This window comes from Bombus huntii, chromosome 1 (assembly GCF_024542735.1).
Source record: "Bombus huntii isolate Logan2020A chromosome 1, iyBomHunt1.1, whole genome shotgun sequence".
In the NCBI taxonomy this organism is placed as follows: Eukaryota; Metazoa; Arthropoda; class Insecta; order Hymenoptera; family Apidae; genus Bombus; species Bombus huntii.
Window position 1 is genome coordinate 5,489,728 of NC_066238.1, and position 19,351 is coordinate 5,509,078.

At 34.2% G+C, this 19,351-nt stretch overlaps 1 protein-coding gene across 2 annotated transcripts in view; it reads right to left on the bottom strand.

Moving 5' to 3' along the window:
* The window catches only part of LOC126868356 (class A basic helix-loop-helix protein 15-like), a 33,886-nt gene that overhangs the window by 13,182 nt on the left and 1,353 nt on the right, over nt 1-19,351 (bottom strand). The window contains exons 2-4 of one of the 2 annotated variants that reach the window (XM_050623699.1): nt 16,169-16,716; nt 2,542-2,700; nt 587-775 (exon numbers count right to left, since the gene is read on the bottom strand). In XM_050623699.1, coding sequence (XP_050479656.1) covers nt 587-775; nt 2,542-2,670 — 318 coding nt within the window. In that variant the 5' untranslated portion in view covers nt 2,671-2,700; nt 16,169-16,716. Of the gene's footprint in view, nt 1-586; nt 776-2,541; nt 2,701-16,168; nt 16,721-19,351 lie in introns of both variants that reach the window. The other variant, XM_050623692.1, reaches the window with a different exon arrangement.

The window sequence follows — 19,351 nt, forward strand, 5'->3', positions numbered from 1 at the left end:
TCGAAAGGATAAAGTTAGCGCGTTCAATACGTGGTTTGAAAAATGAAATTTCCTATCGACTTAAGTAACTGTGCTTTATTATATTGGAAATAGAAGTTGAAGATTTTGTAGTTTGATAATATCGCGAATTGACGTGTAATTTTTTTCAAGATAAAAAGATACGAATTCAAAGATTGAATTGAATTTGAGTACTTTTCAATATATAGCGTCTCATTGTTGTGAACGTATTATGTGCGTTGTAATATATCATGAATATAACAATTCGTTAGAATCGACACAAAATATATATATATACAATAAAATAAATAAATAAATATATATATATATTTATAATATATTATAAATACATTATTTTCATCATAATCAACGATTACGCTATAATTGTAAAAGATTTTGATAACGAGTATTCAAATATATAATATCTTTGTGAGTTAGTGTAAATTCAGATTTTCAGATTTCCTACGATTAACTTTCAAACGAGTAAATTTACCGTGGACATTTATTGTTTTTTTTTTTAGAACGATTGAAGTGTGTCGTGAAAAACTGCTCACGAATCGTAGCTATTTTGTAACGCGTGGAAAATTACCTCGAAAGCGTCATTTAGGGAATGCATTCTCATTCTTTCTCTCTCGTTGCTCTCGAGCCTCCTCAGGTTCCTTTCCCGCGCAGAAATTCCACTTTTTCGTCTTCTCGTCGTCGGTGGTCCTCCACGATTTCTTCTTTTCGCTTGTTTCGGGCTCCTCTCGCTGCCACTACTGTCACTCTCCTCACCCACCTTTTTAATCGTTTCGAAAAGACTCATTAACTTATGTTCGCTCCTTCCACTATTCTAATTACTTCGCTAATTATTTCTCTTTCTTGTTCCTAAATTAGCAGGGAACAATTCCCCCGGATTGACTATGAGTATTCCAACGACGAAAGCAAACTTACGAAAGGTTTATGGAATTTACATGTACGATCGATCGATGGAAGAAGATGTTAGAGAAAAATTAATTTTATTTGGAATATTCCTCTGAAGTGACCTCTGTTTACTTTTAGTAAGAAACGCTGATTACAATGCCGATTAATGAAACTGTGTTCTCCATTTTTTTTTTCCAAGACGTATCAGAGGCGAAACTTCTCGCATTGATCCTCGCATTTCATCGATGTACTTTCATTATGTACGATATAATCACGGAATTATATAACGAGTCGTATTCTAATATCCTCTGGAAATTCAAGTTACTCGTAATGTAACAGATAAGATTAAGATTGCTCTGATATCTATAATATAATTTTATTTGCTGCTACACTTACACGTATATTCTCTGTACAAACTACGATGATACGTAATTAGATTCTCGCTTGGAGTCCTTTTTTCGAAAAAGGCAATCGATAGATACATTTACTGGTGATATTTCTTGCGAGTATAGCAATCCACGTATCGTTTCAATATTTCATTTACAAGTTAATTGTCTTATCGTTATTTATAAAGAATAAGTACACGAGTACTTATTTCCGTATATCAGCTACGTTAATTGAATTGGAACTACAACAAACGTTATCTCTAATCAATCAAAAGAAGATAACACAAAGTTGCTGCACCTGTACGGCTCTTCTTGGAAACAAAATTATTGTGAAATTGTAGAAACTATGTTGTACGTACCGAATCTTAATCGATGATAATGAGAAATATTTGCAATTTTAGATTTCACTTGAATATATATTATTCTAAATATATCCTCCTTGTTATCTCTGTATATGTTGTATGCTTCTACAAGAACTAAAATAACCTGTTCAGAGCGTTTACAAAGCTCAGTACGTGATAACTTTATCTTTGTATTTTCTTTCACGCGTAACTCTCACATGTATGCAGTGATCATAGTTTAACTGCATAATATACGCATGTATTGTTTTAATGGTACAGACATATTAATAATTGACAATTTATCTTCGCATATTATTCATCTTATCCTGCTGTCGTCGACGAAAAATCTGTTCATTTTTATGAATGACTTTCCATATAATAAGCGAGGTAAAGTTCTTGAATTTGTAATTAATCTCGAACCTCAAAGACTCGATACTTACTTGATAAACTTTATCAATCGATGCTGTAACTACATTAAGGTAAATCAATCCGTATAAATTATTAAATTTCATATTGTAACAAATCATACCAAGAAAATATGATATACACCATGTGAGAATTTTTATTCATTATGCTTTCTTCACAGAATTTTATCGTGTCCTTATGTTTACTCTTGCACAGTACCTTGGAAAAAACTTAAAAATATTGGAAAACACGATTTATGCCGATGTTTTTAATCATCAATGTATAATTGTATAATTGTAAAATGTATAATTTGTTGTGTACATTCATACAACTTTTTCACGTATTCTCGCATTTTTACTCCTGCACAGTGCCATAAGAAGTGCCCAAGCGCAAAGAAACGAGTAACACAGGCTATTTTAGTTTGAGTAGAATTTAATTTATCCGGCCTCGAAGTGCCTCCGCTAGCACGTCGGACTTAATTACACCGAAAATAGAAGAAAAGTCCTTACCTCCGCGCCAACGACATGGTGGCGACTTCGTTTTCCGGTAAGCGAATCGACGGAAGCGTCGTCTAGGTCGATATACATCTCCTGATCGCAGTCTTGATCGCTACCCGATAACCTCTCCAGGCTTCGCATTATCCTGAGGAAAGTTACGCTTTGGACCCCCTGTAATCGTACACGGATCTAACATTAATCTCCGTTTAACGTTTCAAAATATTTAAATACCGCTAATTCCATCATTGATATTCACCGATTCATCGTCACTAGAGTTTCAGACGTCCGGTTCTCCGATTGTGTTCCGATAGTATTCGTAGAAAGTATCGCGAAAGGAATCGATAATTTTGTCGTGCAATTACGTTGCTAATTGCTGTGTCTAAGTAAGTCGTCAGTTGTTAGTCATTAAGAAATTCGTTCGACTACATTGGATTTCAGGTGAATCAATTCATCTTCTTGACTTATAGCAGGTCATTGTCTTTTTTTCTATGTAATCGTATAAGCAGTTTAACAGAGCAATAAATGATCTTCTCGTGTATGTTGCTGTATAATGGCTAAGCGTTTGAGCAAGTCGACTGTTGTTAGTCATTAATCTTATGGTGCACACGTGGACAAAAATCACATCAGTGCACACGTGAAGAAAAATCACATCAGTGCACCGTTGGGCCCGTCGACAGGTCTATTACCCCTACCTCTTTAGCTTAATATTATTCTATAAGTTTTCACGTGGAAAATAATCGTAAAGATTCAAGGGTATATATATTTATTTTATTAATATCAACAGTCCAAAATATCTTGGAAAAAGAATATAGTTAAAAAAATGTATACTTTATAACGTGGCATATAGCATAGGCGGCCTCTTAACCTCAAGGTGTGTTCTATAAGGTTAAGAAATATTCGTTGGGCTACATCGGATTTCAGGAGAATCGATTCGTCAGATAGCAGGATCTCAACCTTTTTCTACACAGTATGACACGAAAATATTTGGATATTTATATAAAACATTTTGAAATTTCATTAGCGTTATAATAAGACATAATTATCACGGTTTATTTGGTAATATTTGAAACTTTGAAGATGCACAGGAATTAGAATTGTAATTTATACTTTTAATAATGTATATTAGGTCTTTTGTATTTTGATTTATTTAGGTTTGCAGTAAGCAATTTGTAACTTCTATACACATTTTCAGACTGGTGTGAAATTTTACCAATCTACGTATATACATAATCACCATAGACTGTTTCATTACGGTGCTAATAAAATTTCAGACAGTTTCATATAACACGTGTAATAGTAACATTCTTAAAAAATTTTCGTCGATAAGTGTTCAAATATTTTCGTAAACCATCGTAAGTAGTTTAACAGTTCGACGCGTAACCGTGTTAACTCGATATCAATTATGAAGTGGGTAAAGCTAACTGTGAATTCCTGTAAGTTACGAGAAGACAAAGGTACGCAGTAAGAATTTCGATAATTCGTTGTTGCAATAGCCACCGATCCGTAGTGTCAACTAAAGGCAAGCACGGTAAATGTGCAACGATATTGCGCGCATATTAACAGTTTCTAAAGAGAAATTCTAATTTCGGTATCAAGCATTCGTCGAATTCCAAGCGTACCGAAATTCTAAACTGTCTGTCTATCTTTTTGATCGATCGAAAACGCATGGAAAACTACATAGAAAAATTTGAAAGGTCTACAATGTCGAACTTTTAGAAGGAGATCAATGGGGAAGTACAAATGTAAACAGTGGAAGATTGCCATAGCAAACAGATAAACAAACTGGGGAATCTCCCGATAATTTGAACGGATGTATGTATAAACATTTCAGGACAATCAAGAACCACTCGCACGAGAGACGTGCACGCAAACCGAGAGATAATCGAACTGGGATATCCCGTTTTCCCTGACTCTGCTTGATTCAATGCCAAGAATTCTTCGCACACAATTACGTCGTTCGCTGTGCTCTACGATCTGCGATTAAGTAATTGTGTGTATCAACGCGACGACCCGGCGCGACGTATGGATAGTTATAGGTCGAGGAATTATCAACAAAAGAAAATAATGTAATCACGATTTTTACCATTTTTTAATTATTATTCTCGATGTTCATAATGTTGTTTGATTTTTCATTCTTCTCTATTTTTTCTGTGTGCTTGAATCGGGAAAGATGGTTTCCAAATGGTATTTTTATTATTTTTTTATACATATTTATACATGTACGTATTTCAATAGACTGTTATTATCGGGTTTATATTATTTAATTAATACGTCATATTTAATTACACTATGATAAGAACGATCGACAAATTAAATTTAAAATTCATTGATGTCATTATGTTTTTCTAGTATTTAATAGATATATATATATATTACGAGAATTTACTAAAAATATCGTGCATTGGCATAAATGCATATTGTACATAGTACGACATACATACGAATGATTATTTTATCGAACACAAACGACGAGTTTACAAAATCCAAAAGAAAAATATACGTAGATATATATAGAAACTGACATAACGTTGTACAAGTATTATCAAAACACAGTCGTAATTAAAATTCCTAGTGTATATATGTATAGAATTGAAGAAATAGACAAGTTCTAACGTTTGTTAAGTTCGAGTATTACTTTGAAGAGAAAAAGCAGCGAAGAAAATATGGAGAGAAAGCCTGTTGCGACTGATGCTTTCTTCTGGATTGGCCAGTTCGATTTTCTCGTTGGGGAAACTGACTCGTAATAATTCTGCGTTTTTATACTCTTCGCTGAATATTCCCAACTACGTATTTAACACTGAACAGAGTTAACGCTAACGGAGTTTTAACATTTCATACGATAATTTTTAAACGTTTTACATAGGATAAACGGAGCTAATAAATAATTACGGCAGTAAGTTACGAAATAATATACTGGCGAAATTCATGACTGTCGATGTTGTTACGTTAGCGAGTTACTTACGATCATGTGAAAATAATTATACATTGCACATTATAATCTGTTATCGTAATTGTTTCTAATGTACTGGCTGGTGTAGCGTTCCATACTGGTACGGTGCAATAAAAATTTGCAGAAGGCACCTATTATTTCCATAGAATCTAGTGTAGAAGCATAATTGCACAGGCTACGTACATATTGACACAGAGAACGTGGATTCCAGCTAGCCAGGAAGTGGAATATTGCGAATCCTTTTTTCTCAGTGAAATATTCTTGCTCGAGAAAGGTTAACCGTGTGAAAGATGGAAAGGAAAAGAGCTGTCATTCAGAAAGAAAATTACCTTATGGCTGGTTGAAATTTTATTTAGAAAGGATTTCGTCGTTCCATTTCTTGAAAAATCCCATGAAAATTTCAACTTTACAATTTTCCTTTTAAAAATATGACAATTTCGTGATATCCTAGAGTTTTATTTTTTTAGAAATTCAAACATTCTCTCTCACGAACGATATCGTAAGTTTGCTCAAGTGGTTTAAAAATACCACTCATTAGACAGGAAACTATTTCTTAACTAGATTAACGTGAATTAATCTATACAACATTAATGACTCGATAATAAACCAACGTAAATTATTTACTATTTCGTAAATCAGTCTCGAATCCTTTTTTTTCTATATATACACATATCACTCGATTATCCCGTACAAGATAATTTCACAATACTATGAAAGTCACACATAATAGAAAACTACAACACCAAATAAAAGTCTAACACGATGTCATCATCTCCCATTGAAATGTCTGGAAGCGATTTCCGAATGAACATGCAAGATTCCTCGTTTAAAAACACGTTTGCAGAGAGCCACCGAGCATCGAGCATCGTTACACGCGAAAAAGGCAATTAAACTCGGCGAGTCTTACACGCTTTATCGAGTGTCACAATAAGATCTTCAGCGTGCACTTCAACTGAGACATCAACTTGACTCGATGGCTCGATTCGCGAGATGCCTTCGAGCATCCTTCGATATTAATCTTCGTCGAATCTATTGGTAATACATCCTTCTGTTCGTCGAACACCATCGGCGTTGGATGAATTGCGGCTCGGTCGAATCGAAAGAAAGAGAGAAAGAAATTCCTCTGCGATATTCCCATTGACATTATAAACGTCATTTCTTTACGGTCAAAGAAAATGATTACTCTTCTCTCGTCGTCGTTACTTTTTATCTTCTCTTCGCTTTTTTCTTACCCTCTGTTTTTTTTTTCTTTTCTTTTTTTGCGCCGTCATCGACCTCAGACCGCAGCGGTTCTGTTGACGACATTCACAGAAGCATTCTTGCTCACGGCCGAGTACATGCTCGAAGCTCGCGTATAATGGCACCCAATGCGAATACATTCTGCGACTTCATTAATGACGGGGACACGGTGTATCACGTGGGACCATTACACCGAACACACACGACTCTGTTGTGTGAACGTTACGTTACCGGAGTTATCTAAGTCGCGCCGCGTGTCAAGTCCTTCGGAGTTGGACGTGTGTCTATTCATTAGCGATATAATGCACCGGATCACATTATTATCTGCACACCAGGAATCATTTGTATATATATTATTGGTGAAACATGTCGGGATATTTATCCGTGTTGTATATGTAGCCGGTATATTGGCGAAACAAGTCGGGAAAAAGAAACTGGCTGGTTCAAACTGGCTCGAAAATTCAGCAAACTCGTGGGACTTGATCCACTTTTTGCGATGTTTCGTATGCCGGCGATATAATACGGTCGTGTAGCGTTTTAAAAACACGTAAAATTAATGGCACATGATGGGACATCAGCTAGGTGGTATATACATATAGAAGTTTTTCGTGGAACATTGCTTGCGTGTAGGTGAGTGTTTACTAATAGGCTAGATGTTTGTATATGTATGAAAAATGTTTATGTGCAAAGATATGTAGGTTTTATATGCACAAATGTTATAAAACATCCGAAGTTAGACCTATTAAATATCATTATGAGTATGTAAGTTTACGATTGTCTGTAATTAATCATAAGTTGACTAAGACTGTCAGAATCCTCGATGATGATGTTTCGCATGCTGCATTGGATATTCCTAGAAAGTAAATTGCAGATGTTTACGCAAATTCGTATTTCTATGGATACGATTATAAAAGTGGAACGTAAACAGACGTATTAAATATTATTATGAATACCTGATTGTGTTTCATTTTTATAATTGTGTTCGTGGAAAAATTGTCGTGAATGATTCTGCAAGTCTTAGTCAACTACGATTAATTACAGAAAATGTTATCTTTAACTTGATTCTCGATAACTTTTAAATGCGATTTGTAAATTTCGTACAAGCAAACTCTCAAAGTATGTATATCATATCAGTGTGATATTCTTTTAATTTCTCAACTTAGAAAGGCGAGTGAACTCGTTCAGATTACCATAATCTTAGTGTAATAATTTTTTACTCATCTATTCGCTTATTTACCGTTTGATGCACTGTGTCGTTCCCGATAAGAATAAATTGTATCCTTCTCGCATCTCCACGAAATAAAATCGACGAAGGTAACTTTGTCTTTATTAATTTTTAATTTCATTGTTATGATTAAGTTAGCTAGTTAAAAACGAAATTTCTTTCGCGTACTATAGTATTTACTTAAGCCTCGTTATTTCGAATCTCTTCGAGGAACGTACTTGTCCGTATAGCGATGCCTCGTCTCGACAAATTGCAGACATTACGATATCATATCCGCGTAGAAACGTAAAATTTCAATGTGAGATTAGCAATGATTTCGAGAGTATCGTTCCTACCTCACTTCCTGGGAGTGGGAATTCTCGACGTCACATGTCTTTGTTTTTCTTTGGTTGCGACTTTTAAATCCAGTTTGTAAATATTATTCTGCTTGTGTACGATTGAATCGTATATGACTACGTCTAAATATCTATAAATAATTAAGAACAACAGATTCCTTAGCAAGTATTAGGTTGTCCGAAAAGTTTCTTTCCTTTCATAAGGTGATAATAGATGAACAACAATTTCGGTTTTGTAGTATTTTATTGAATTAAGTATGATCCATTTTGTTCTATTTCTATTACTATATTCGTGCATAATTCAATGAACTAATATAAAACAGAAAATATTGTGCGTCTATTATTTCCTTATAAAACGAAAGAAACATTTCGGACAACCTAATACATCAGCTATCCAGCGACAAACTAGTTTTATAAAATTTATCAATTACAAACGTCTGTTCTATTGTTTCATATTGTCGTTCGAAAGTCCAAATTTAATTTAATATCCTGTTCTATGCAGCTACATACTATGATTACAAAGAATAATATTCATTGCAGTTTGATTTATATTTATTATTAATTATTTATTATTATTTCTTTGATAATTATATAAATATTTATACGTATACATTATTAAATTATTATTTATTATTAAAGTACACAGTTTCGAAAAAATAAATAAGTATTAGGATAGTTCTGAACTGTAGTGTACAAACTAATCGAAAGAGAAATGTTTCTTGGAATGTTACACAGTAGCTTGCAATTATCTGGCATTTTCATTTTCTTGCGTATAAATAAAACCTTTCAATTATTTTCTAGACGATATTTGTCAATAGAATTTTGTAATGCTGCGGAGATAACATCGAACGAATTTCTGAACTTGAATATCTTTGAATCGTTGCTTGAGATTCTCAACATATTTTAGAATCGGATAGCATCTCTAATAATATATTACGTTTCTGAATACGTAGTTTCGACAATATCTGTGCACAGTTATTTGGATAATTCTTAGCATCGTAAGTGGAATTTTAGAAAGCACCATGTTCACAATGCGAAACTGTTCCGAACACGACACGCCTGAAGAAACAGCTACTAAAACGCAAATGTTTCGACGAGTCGAATATTTTATGAAAATATCGTCGAAGGAACTCGAATTTATTTAAAATAAGGAATAGAAATAGTCAGAAAATTAGCTAGATATTCAATGTTATCGATCGGATGACGTTTTTTTCTTTTTTTTTTTTTTCACTGAAAATATATTTTCGCTGACAGGAAATAATAGTGGTTTTTCTCACCTCAAAGATCCGGTTTGTGAGTTCATTCACGTGGAATGTTACCGAAGTTCTTCTTCTAAATATTTAATACTCTCTTTTGAAAAAATTCCATACGTCGAAAACGAATATTATAATTTCACGCAGAACTGAATCTCGCTGGATTATAAAAAACTTTTCTTGAAATACAGTTTCATTCTATGGTATACGGCTCTTCACATTCTAATCTCTGCTCCAGTAGTTTTCCAGCCAGAAAAATGTAAGATTTTCGTTATTAATATACAACGATCGTCACGATTTTAAATAACGAAAGAAATTACGATAGCTAAAAGGATTGTTTAATAAAGAAAACATAAAGGTTCCGTTTAATAAATGAACGAATATTATATATTTGGAGACAATCCAGAAACACTGCGTTAAGGACTTTTTCAATAAATGGATTATTTTCAGCTTTGATCAATATCGTCAAAGATAACGTCACGCTGATAAAAACACGACACACTCAACGAGTTAACCATTAAGTGTACAGAGCACACGGAACAGCGAACCAAAGAATGTCACATCCGCTTGCTTCTAGAATTCCTTTATCTTCATAAACATCATTTTATTTCATTGTTCGCTGCACTGCGAATATTTAGCTACCTATAAGTTTTTTCTTGTGAGAGATTTTACTACATTTTATTGGCGTGAAACGAATTTAAAGAGTACACGTCTACCGAAAAGAAGAATATTAAATTTGAAACGTCTGTTTTCATTTTCATATGTCGAATTAATAATATAAATCAGTAAGTATATTTGCATAAAATTTTATTTGTAATTCCAACAGGTTTACAAAAAATATAAATTATTATATGCTATATCGTAGACTAATAATATATTATTAAATTAATATAATTATACAATTATAATTATTATATATTTTTTTAATTTCCAAAATAATTTAAATTTGACTATTTCCCTTTCGGAAAAAACCATTTTGCCTCCAATAATTGCGGAATTTTGTACATTTAATGAAATACGGAAGAAGTATTTTTGGAATCGAATGCCATTTTAGCCAACAAGCTTCCATTTTTAATCACCGAATACTGTTCGATCGCGGTATTCAGTTGTTAACGAAAAAATAGCCAATCGTCAAGTAGATGTAATTTTACACGCTAGTTTTTAATTTAAAATTATCAATTATATCTCGCTTATACCAACAACTTCCAAACTTACAACACAGAACAATAATGTTCCAAGAAAAGACTTCAATAATAAAATTTTCACTATATTTAAAGAAGATTATAAACAAGTTATAAAATTCCTTACTTTCTCGACAAACTGTGTAAGATAATACTTATAGTATCAATTTGTTATTCTAGGTAATAAGATCAGTTATCAGATAAGGCAATAATAGTATCAATTTATTATTCTCCGCTAATTTAATCATAGCGAATGACCTAAATGAGTTCCCATCAAAAATTCTCAACGTGTACTCGAATCAACCGGAACGACGTGGCGCGTCGAAAAAACCATTCATTTATTCTCGTTTTAACGACGTCAAAATTCCACGAATCGCCGTGAAGATTTTATTCGCTGCAAGCAAATCGTTCGTGAAAGCGGACGAGTCGACGACGGTCGTGGAATGAATTTCAACTTTCGGTCGAAATTCAAGCACGCCCTCCTTCCTCTTGGTCGCATTTCGACAAATGGTTTTAAGGAAGCAGAACGATGGAAGATATTATCAGGCCGCGCGGTTTCCTGACTATGGGCCTAGACTCTCGTTATTATTATGACACTCGGCGACACGAAAGTATTTTAAAACCGGCCGGAGTCCGTGACTTACTCTACACATATTGCTAAAGCGCGTTGCAGTTAATTATTGTCATAATTAGTGGCTTGTAGATATAGAACGACGAAGTACACTAACGCGAGTCCATCATTTTTTTAAAGTAGGAAATTTGTTCGACGATGACGTTCACGTGCCACGACGAGGTATCAGTAATCCGAGCAACGACGAGTGTCGCTTCAATCGGAGTGACGGAACCGAGTGAAACGATAAGAGAAAGTGTGATGACCGCGGAATTATTAAAACACGAAATGTTACTAATATAACGGATAGAACGGACGCTATTGAGACTGTGGTTATATTTGGGTCAGAAGGATATTTGAGTCGAGCTGAGTGATTCGTGTTGTAATTCGACAAATTCGGTTATGAATCACTTTTAAGCGATCTACATTTAAAAGCCAGATTATTTTAACTCGTCATTAATCGAGTGCTAAACAATGAAATATATCTTGTACTTATATTTACAGTCTGACAAAGATATATATATATATATAATTATTTTTTTTTTTATATTTATTTCTACGAGAATATAACTTTTGCTCGTGTAAAGGAAAACTCGTTCAATTGAAATTAATATTCTCGATTGTATTATAGTTATCAATTCAATGTGTATGTCACTTTATTTCTGGAGGTTATTTATTTTTACCTTCAACTTTATCGTAGGGTTATTCGTGTCATTTTCTGGCTTTTGATGCTTCTTCTCGCTATATTTAAAGTAGACGATATCTTCTTTCGTTTTTACGATATATTAAAGATTAATATGTATATAAGATAGATAGGATAATATATGTTAAAGGTTAACATATTATATCGGCGTTTCATAATACACATGCAAGTTTGATTATACTGAGCAAAGTTGAAGATCGAATGTTAAGGTGTAGAAGCTTAGGTGACTTAAAAATAACTCTACCTTACTAGATTTTGTCCTCCTTAGTTAAAATGCCCTATGATTTCAAAACTGAAGATAACTGAAATTTTATCATCTTCTCCGTGCTACCTTCCACCTTCAATTTCAGCTTGAAATACTTAGTCATTATTTCGTAACAAACTGTACAATAGGATTTTTCTTAAAAGATAAAATATTCGGAGAAACGAGTTGATAAAAGTTACTTTGCTTTTAAACATCGTGTAATTTTTAAACGTTTGCTCATATAAAAATAGAAGTGCAGATGTGTATTGAAGAATGTAAATAGGACATCAGTAATTGTATCGACAGGTAACTATTGTTTAAGCATTAGAGTGGTTACGTAGTTGTAACAATAATATGTAATAACTATTTCGTCTGATAAACAAAAATAGGAATTTTATATATATATAATTACGTTCGTAATTTGTTGTAATCATGTGAATTGCACATACTCCTTCCTATTGTTCATGCATAAGTTTGATACTCTCATTGCTATATTTCTTTTATGTTCAAAATAATTCATACATCATGATATTAAAATTCAACTAAATTTTAATAAATAAATTTACATTACCTAATATAAACTTGTATAGATTTTGATAAAAGCTTTGCTATATTGAAATTTTCAAAAATAATTTTTTAAACTGAACAACTTAAACTTAGCTCTCACGGTGTTTGATCAAACGAAATGGAATTTTAGTAAACAGTAAATTACGATGTTTAACAGCGTGTATTGAAATACGAACGTTTTCTTTTCAAGTGTACACTCGTCTCGTTTGGTACCTCGAACCGGCGCGGAGGAATAGCCTCTATATGCAAATCCCTGGGGACTAATCTGAGCCAAAAGTCGTTTCCTGTGTACGTTTTAATGGGTTGGTCGTGTTCTAATATCGATAGTAAATACTATCCGAGTGATACTATACTTCGAAAGCCTATTTGACTTTTCTTACGTGCTACTTAGTTGTTCTTGTTTGTACAAACAGTTGGGTTTTTGCGATAACGATAACAATTCCACATAAAAACGATAACACAAGCTACTAAACAAAAAACTTTCCTTTTACCTTCTGCTTGTTTTCGCGATAATACAATGCGGGGAAACAGTTTCCAATGACGTGTGTCAATTTAATTAAATCATGTTCCACGAGAATGCATATTCGGATTCTTTACAGGGAGTAATTCTCACAAGTGTGTTAATCGATGTAAACTTCCTTATTCAATGGGAATCTTATTGTTTGTATTATCACTGACTAGCATTTGAACATTAAGTAGATTTGATATTTTTTTAATTCTTCTTTAATTGTGATTATAATAATATGATGTTTTGCAATAGAAGAAATCGAGGGCATTAAAATGGAGCAATAAGAAAGCTTATCGATAATTAATGATTGTACGTATTAAAGTACTCGAATTCAGTGGCAATTTTCTATCTACATATATCAGCTGTCGGATAATAAATAGTCTTGAGTTTATTAAATAATAAATAATATTTAATTTCGTTAAATATTTATTGACGAAGAAAAGGAAGATAATATTTCAATAATTATTTTTTTGTCGTTATATAAGATATAAATAAAATCTTACTAATGTAAGAAAATACGTGAACAAATAAAATATAAATTTCGAGAATCTCGTGTTAGGTTTTAAACGTATGATAATATAGTTAACAATAACAGCGTTATGTTTACGGAAACATTCGATAAGTTATGTTGGAAGAATAACCCATTTTGTTCTCCAGATATTTTCCAATCTGAGCATACCTATTTCCTTGGATAATACATACAATACATACAATGTGGATAATACAAGAAGTTTAATATTGACAGTATGCCATCTTTAGAAATACTATATTAGTCACCAAGCAAAGAAAAGAATTGCCAATAATTGTGGATTCCAAAACTGTACTTCAACAACGAAACTCCTCGTTATAGAATTATTTTTATATGAACAGAGTGCGCAATACACGAAACGAAATGATCATCGTCCAAGTGTTTATTGAAAACGAATTATGGCACTTCGTTATTAACGATATTTTATAATTCCAAATCTTATGTTATTTTATAGTTATAGTATATATATACATATCATTATATACATATATATATATACTATATATATATATATATACTATATATATATATATATATATATATATATATATATATATATATATATCATTTCATCCACTTTCATTTCTCTTTTTTTACCTACAAAAGTCCTGTTACGCTATTCTAAAGATCATTTTGCAGAAGAATACGAATATACGAAACCACTTTTCATACGAATATACTCAAAATATGCACTGGCTCACGCAAGTACACAAACATCCGCAGTGACATAGAAGATTTTAATCAACGTATCACGCGTGTTATATGAAAGTTTCTGAAATTTCATTAACGCTATAACGAAGCACGTCTATTGTGATTATGTTGATAGAATTTGAAATCAATCCGGAAACGAATATAAAAGGCACAAACATACACGTAAGATTAATAAAAAATTAATATACAGCGTACATAGAAGTTTCAAACATATAATTAATCTCACTAAATATCGTAGTTTACTAATATAATTAGTAATTGTCCGTTTAAATATCTCGATGATCTTTGCAAAGTACAGCGTCTACAAGAATTACTTGCACGTGTTCTCATTTTTCAATGAAACACTTTTCCGTTATCAAGCTAATAATATAAAAATAGTAAAATAGTAAGTATGATAACTATGATCGCTATGTAAATACAGTGTTGCGCAAACATTTTTTGTAGCCGTTGTATAAGCTTGTAACGCTTGGTATATATATCCTGTAACTTCTATGTTATGTTGAACTTTTCCAATGTAATCGTGATAGTGTACTCTCATAACAGTGCTAATGAAATTTCAAAATGTTCCCTACGACACACATAATATATTCGTAAAAAATTTCTACAAGCGTTCAAATACTTTCGTGAGCCGTCGTATTCTGTACCTGTATAAGTAATATGTCCCGTTTTCTGAATTTCTAACGCGAGTCTCCGCGTAACAAATTCCGTCGCTCATCTAAGCCGCTCCGCTGCGGAGAAAGTCGAGCAGATTGCAGGCACGGCAAGGCGACGCGAGCCGATTTTTCGAAACGTCAGATACACCGGAAAACAGCGGGGCAACGTGCAATCGTTCCCGTAAACACAGCTTCGTTCGTGAAACGAAAGTTCGCTCGTTGGCTTGATCGCTGGCTCGCTTAATTTCAGAAAGAACCAACGGATAGTAACACAGAGGGAAAGAAAGAGAAAGAGAGAGAGAAAGAGAGAGAGAGAGAGAGAGAGAGATAGACGGAGAGAGAAAATGTTCCGAGGACATTCTCGTGCAAGGTTTTACGAGACGCGGTTAATGAATGATCGAACTGCCGCCGATAGTAATTACCAAACGAACGATAACCTTCGATTGAACGGCGAACTTATCAAGAAACCGCGTAATCTTGCTTTTATATTTCATTGTAACGCCGTGACAAATCGAGAATAAAAGTATGTATAAATGTTTGGCGACAACGGTAGGATGGAAAGCGAGTTCGATCGACTCGTGTAACGAAATCGTTACGTTCGTTGTCAACGAAGGAATAATGTCGTATCATGGCAACATACGTCATTTACATTTCGCTATACGCGAGCAAAAAGAAAACCTGACGCATGCACACGTTGCCTTTTTCTCTTTCTCACTCGATTCTTCGCTCTTTCTTCGTTCTGTTTCTCTCTCTCTCTTTTTTCTCTCGTCGCCGAGACACTGGCGCTCGCGCACGGCCGCGATGCAAAAATGCGCATTGCTATGCAAACGTAGGTGAATGCACGCACGCACCGGTATTTCTGCTCGATCAGAAGAAACGCGTGGGCATTAAAGGTGAAACAGAAAGACGGGAAAACAGGTGCTATATTTACCTTGGATGTCGGCGGTCCTGGCTGAGGTGCGTTCGATTATCTTCGACGCGCGTCCATGGAAGAAACCAGCTCTCGTTCTCTACGACACTCGAATTCGATGAAAATCGATGCTTTCTCCTTCGACGAACTCGAAGAATCCGTTTATTATCCCGTTTGCTAATCTTCTTAAATATATCAATTCTATTATATTCCTATTTCCACGCAGAACAATCGACACTTTCCAATTGACACTTTATATAAATTCTCGATTATTCTTGCGTTTCCTTTTAATTACGTTTTCTTCTTTCACGAAAAAATATTTCCTCTTTGCTTCTTATTCGCTCCAAATTGTTTTAACACACGACACTTTTCCTTCTCGCTTCGACCGACACAAGTTTTATCCCGTCATTCAGGTTCCTCCGTCCAACGAATCCTTCTCCTCCTCTTCTGCCTGTCGCTTGCGGCCAGAGTTGATCAATAACTCGTGCTTCGAGTTTCTTTCGGGGATTCCCAGCTGGATCTCTCGGGCATCCGATGAAATTACCTTCGATTGCCAGCGGAGGAAGGCACTATCTGCGCAACACGTGGAAATTATATTGGCTGACGAGGTGAAAGTCGCGTATTATCGCGTATTATGATGGAAGAAAAGAAGACTTCCACGGCTTATCTCGCAGCCGCGAGAACGAAACGACAGAAAATTGACAATTCTTTCGTTCGGATGGGAGACCTGTTGCGCGTTCACTCGATTCGGTCGATTTTGCATCGCCAACATTTAGCAATCCACGTTCAAACTCGTTTAAACGGGATTTATTTCTTTCTTGTTTGAAAGTTTTCGACGGCGTAACGATCACGGGCAAGATATTTTTATGCAAACAGTCGTCGTGAGAAGAAATTTACGCGCGCCGTGCCTGCTATCGAATTTGAGCTTCAGCCATGCAAAACAACGGATCAAAGAATATCTTTTAGAACTCAGAATGTTATCGTCCTTCTTTTAACGTTAGAGCTATCGTCTTTAATATGTACCTAAATACGTTATACAGGAAGGCTAAAGGGGAAGAGTAGAGGAGTAGCATTTTCTGTCTTTCACGGAGAAGCAGTTTTGAAATTCACTGCGTTTTTGATCGATAATAAAAATTCGATAAAATTACGTTTCTATCTTGGTAAAAGTAAATATTAATATTATCGAAAAGAAAAAATCCGATAGCAGTCGTGTTGATTGGTTTGATAGTTCTAATGTTAATGCTTTCTAACGTTATGTGAGTTGAAAGTTATACGCTTTATTTATGTATCTATTAGATGCAAAAAAAATTCGGTGCTTCAGTCTTATATTTAGTTTTATATTATGGCGTGTGCCTCCCTTAACGTATCCTTTAATATTCTAATTCTGACATAATTAAAAAAATAATTGCAAATATAATTGTCTCTGATAAAATGTGTATTTATGAGTATGTTCTTCCTGCAGTTATCTATCGAAGTTGTAAGAACGATATACTTCGTTGGCGATGATACTGATAGATAATATAACATACACGAAACAATATCGGGGATTATTTAAACAAGATTTTGAGTAATATCTTTTGCTCGTCAAATCCTTCGTACATCGCGTTCTAATGATCGTAAAAGGTTCGAGATGCAGAAACAGCTGGGTCAAAACGACCGAAAGAATGGAAAAGAAAACATTGAAATAATCAGAAGATAAGAAATAATTTTAATTTTTAAGAATTGGAAAGTACATTTTGCTCACAAAAGAACATGAAATTAAAGGTACAGAATTTTTCTTCTACGCCTAATATACATATACATTGTGTTATTTTTAATTTAGTCGTTTCTATACCAAGGATAAGATTAAGAACGAAAGACACAAAAATCGTAAAACAACATAAAGCTAAAAGCACGGAATTTTTTTTCACATCTGATATCGACGTTATCATGTTACTTCTATTTTACACATACATTTGTATATATATGTCTTTTATTTTCTTTTATTATTATTATACTCTCGTATTTCCATCAAATAATTTACGTGCAACTTTTTACTTTTTTTTTTATCAACGGGGAAACTATAACCAACTATGCAATTATAGAGGGTTAATTTCTCTCTCAGCGATCGTAAATAAGGTGGTGAATCGATATCGCGCGACGGAATACGTTTTCGCGTATACGCGACCGTAGCAACACAACACCGCGAGTTGTTATTGTCGATTCGAATTTATGAATGGAAGAAGAACCTCCGTTGGAGACGAGCAAAGAAACGAGTTGTACGACTAGCGGGATTTTCCTCCTTTCTCCCTGCCATCATTGCTTCCTTTCGCTTTTTTTCATCCTTATTGTGGCATCTGTAGAATTATCGTGTAACTGAACGAACGTTTCAACATTTTTAGTTATATAGTTGCGTGATCGAGCCGCACCTTTGAAATATCGGTGAATCGTTTAAAAAACTTTTAACATCGTGTGATAGTTGGAACCATCGAATTCATTATTTCAATTTATTCTTCGTATTCTAGATAACACTGTGAAACCGGAAATCTGATCTAAATGTTGTTCACATCGTTTCTATGCATATTCGTACAGTTCTTTTTGTTTATATTTAGAAAAAGATCGGCGAGTAGTATCGCATCCACGAAATCTAGCTTTCGCGCGTCGAATAAAGAACAGCTCCGATCGAATTTAACGATGACGACACGAGCCGAATGGGAATTTAGAGTTTGACGTTAGATTCAAGTTCAACAATGTAACGCGAGAGGTGATTTTCTCTTCTCACCGCGTTACTAGTCGTTTCCTCTTTCTCTAAGCCTCTTAAATCGGCGACTATCATTCTCACCCTAAATACAAATAACATCGTGCTATGTTCTAATTTATCCCTGAGAATCTTCCTTTCTCTTTTTCTCAAAATGCTCTAACTGTGGAAACTCGAACGATATAACGAAAGTATTAAAATTCGATAGGTTTGTAAGATAGAAATAATGCATTGGATTTTCAAGAACGATGCTCGGAGATAACGAGTTTGGTAAAGCTATTCCGAGTCACGTGTATGGAATTTCGCGAACGTTGGTTGCGTGAACGAAACTCGTTCCCATGAGCCTGAACGCTTTTCAGGGAATTCCTGTTTCTTGCGGTACGCAACGTACATTGAGTCAGCGTATTTGTTTGGCGAGCGCGTAGGACGCGCAGAACGAGGAAAGAAAAGAAAAATGCAGCACGCGA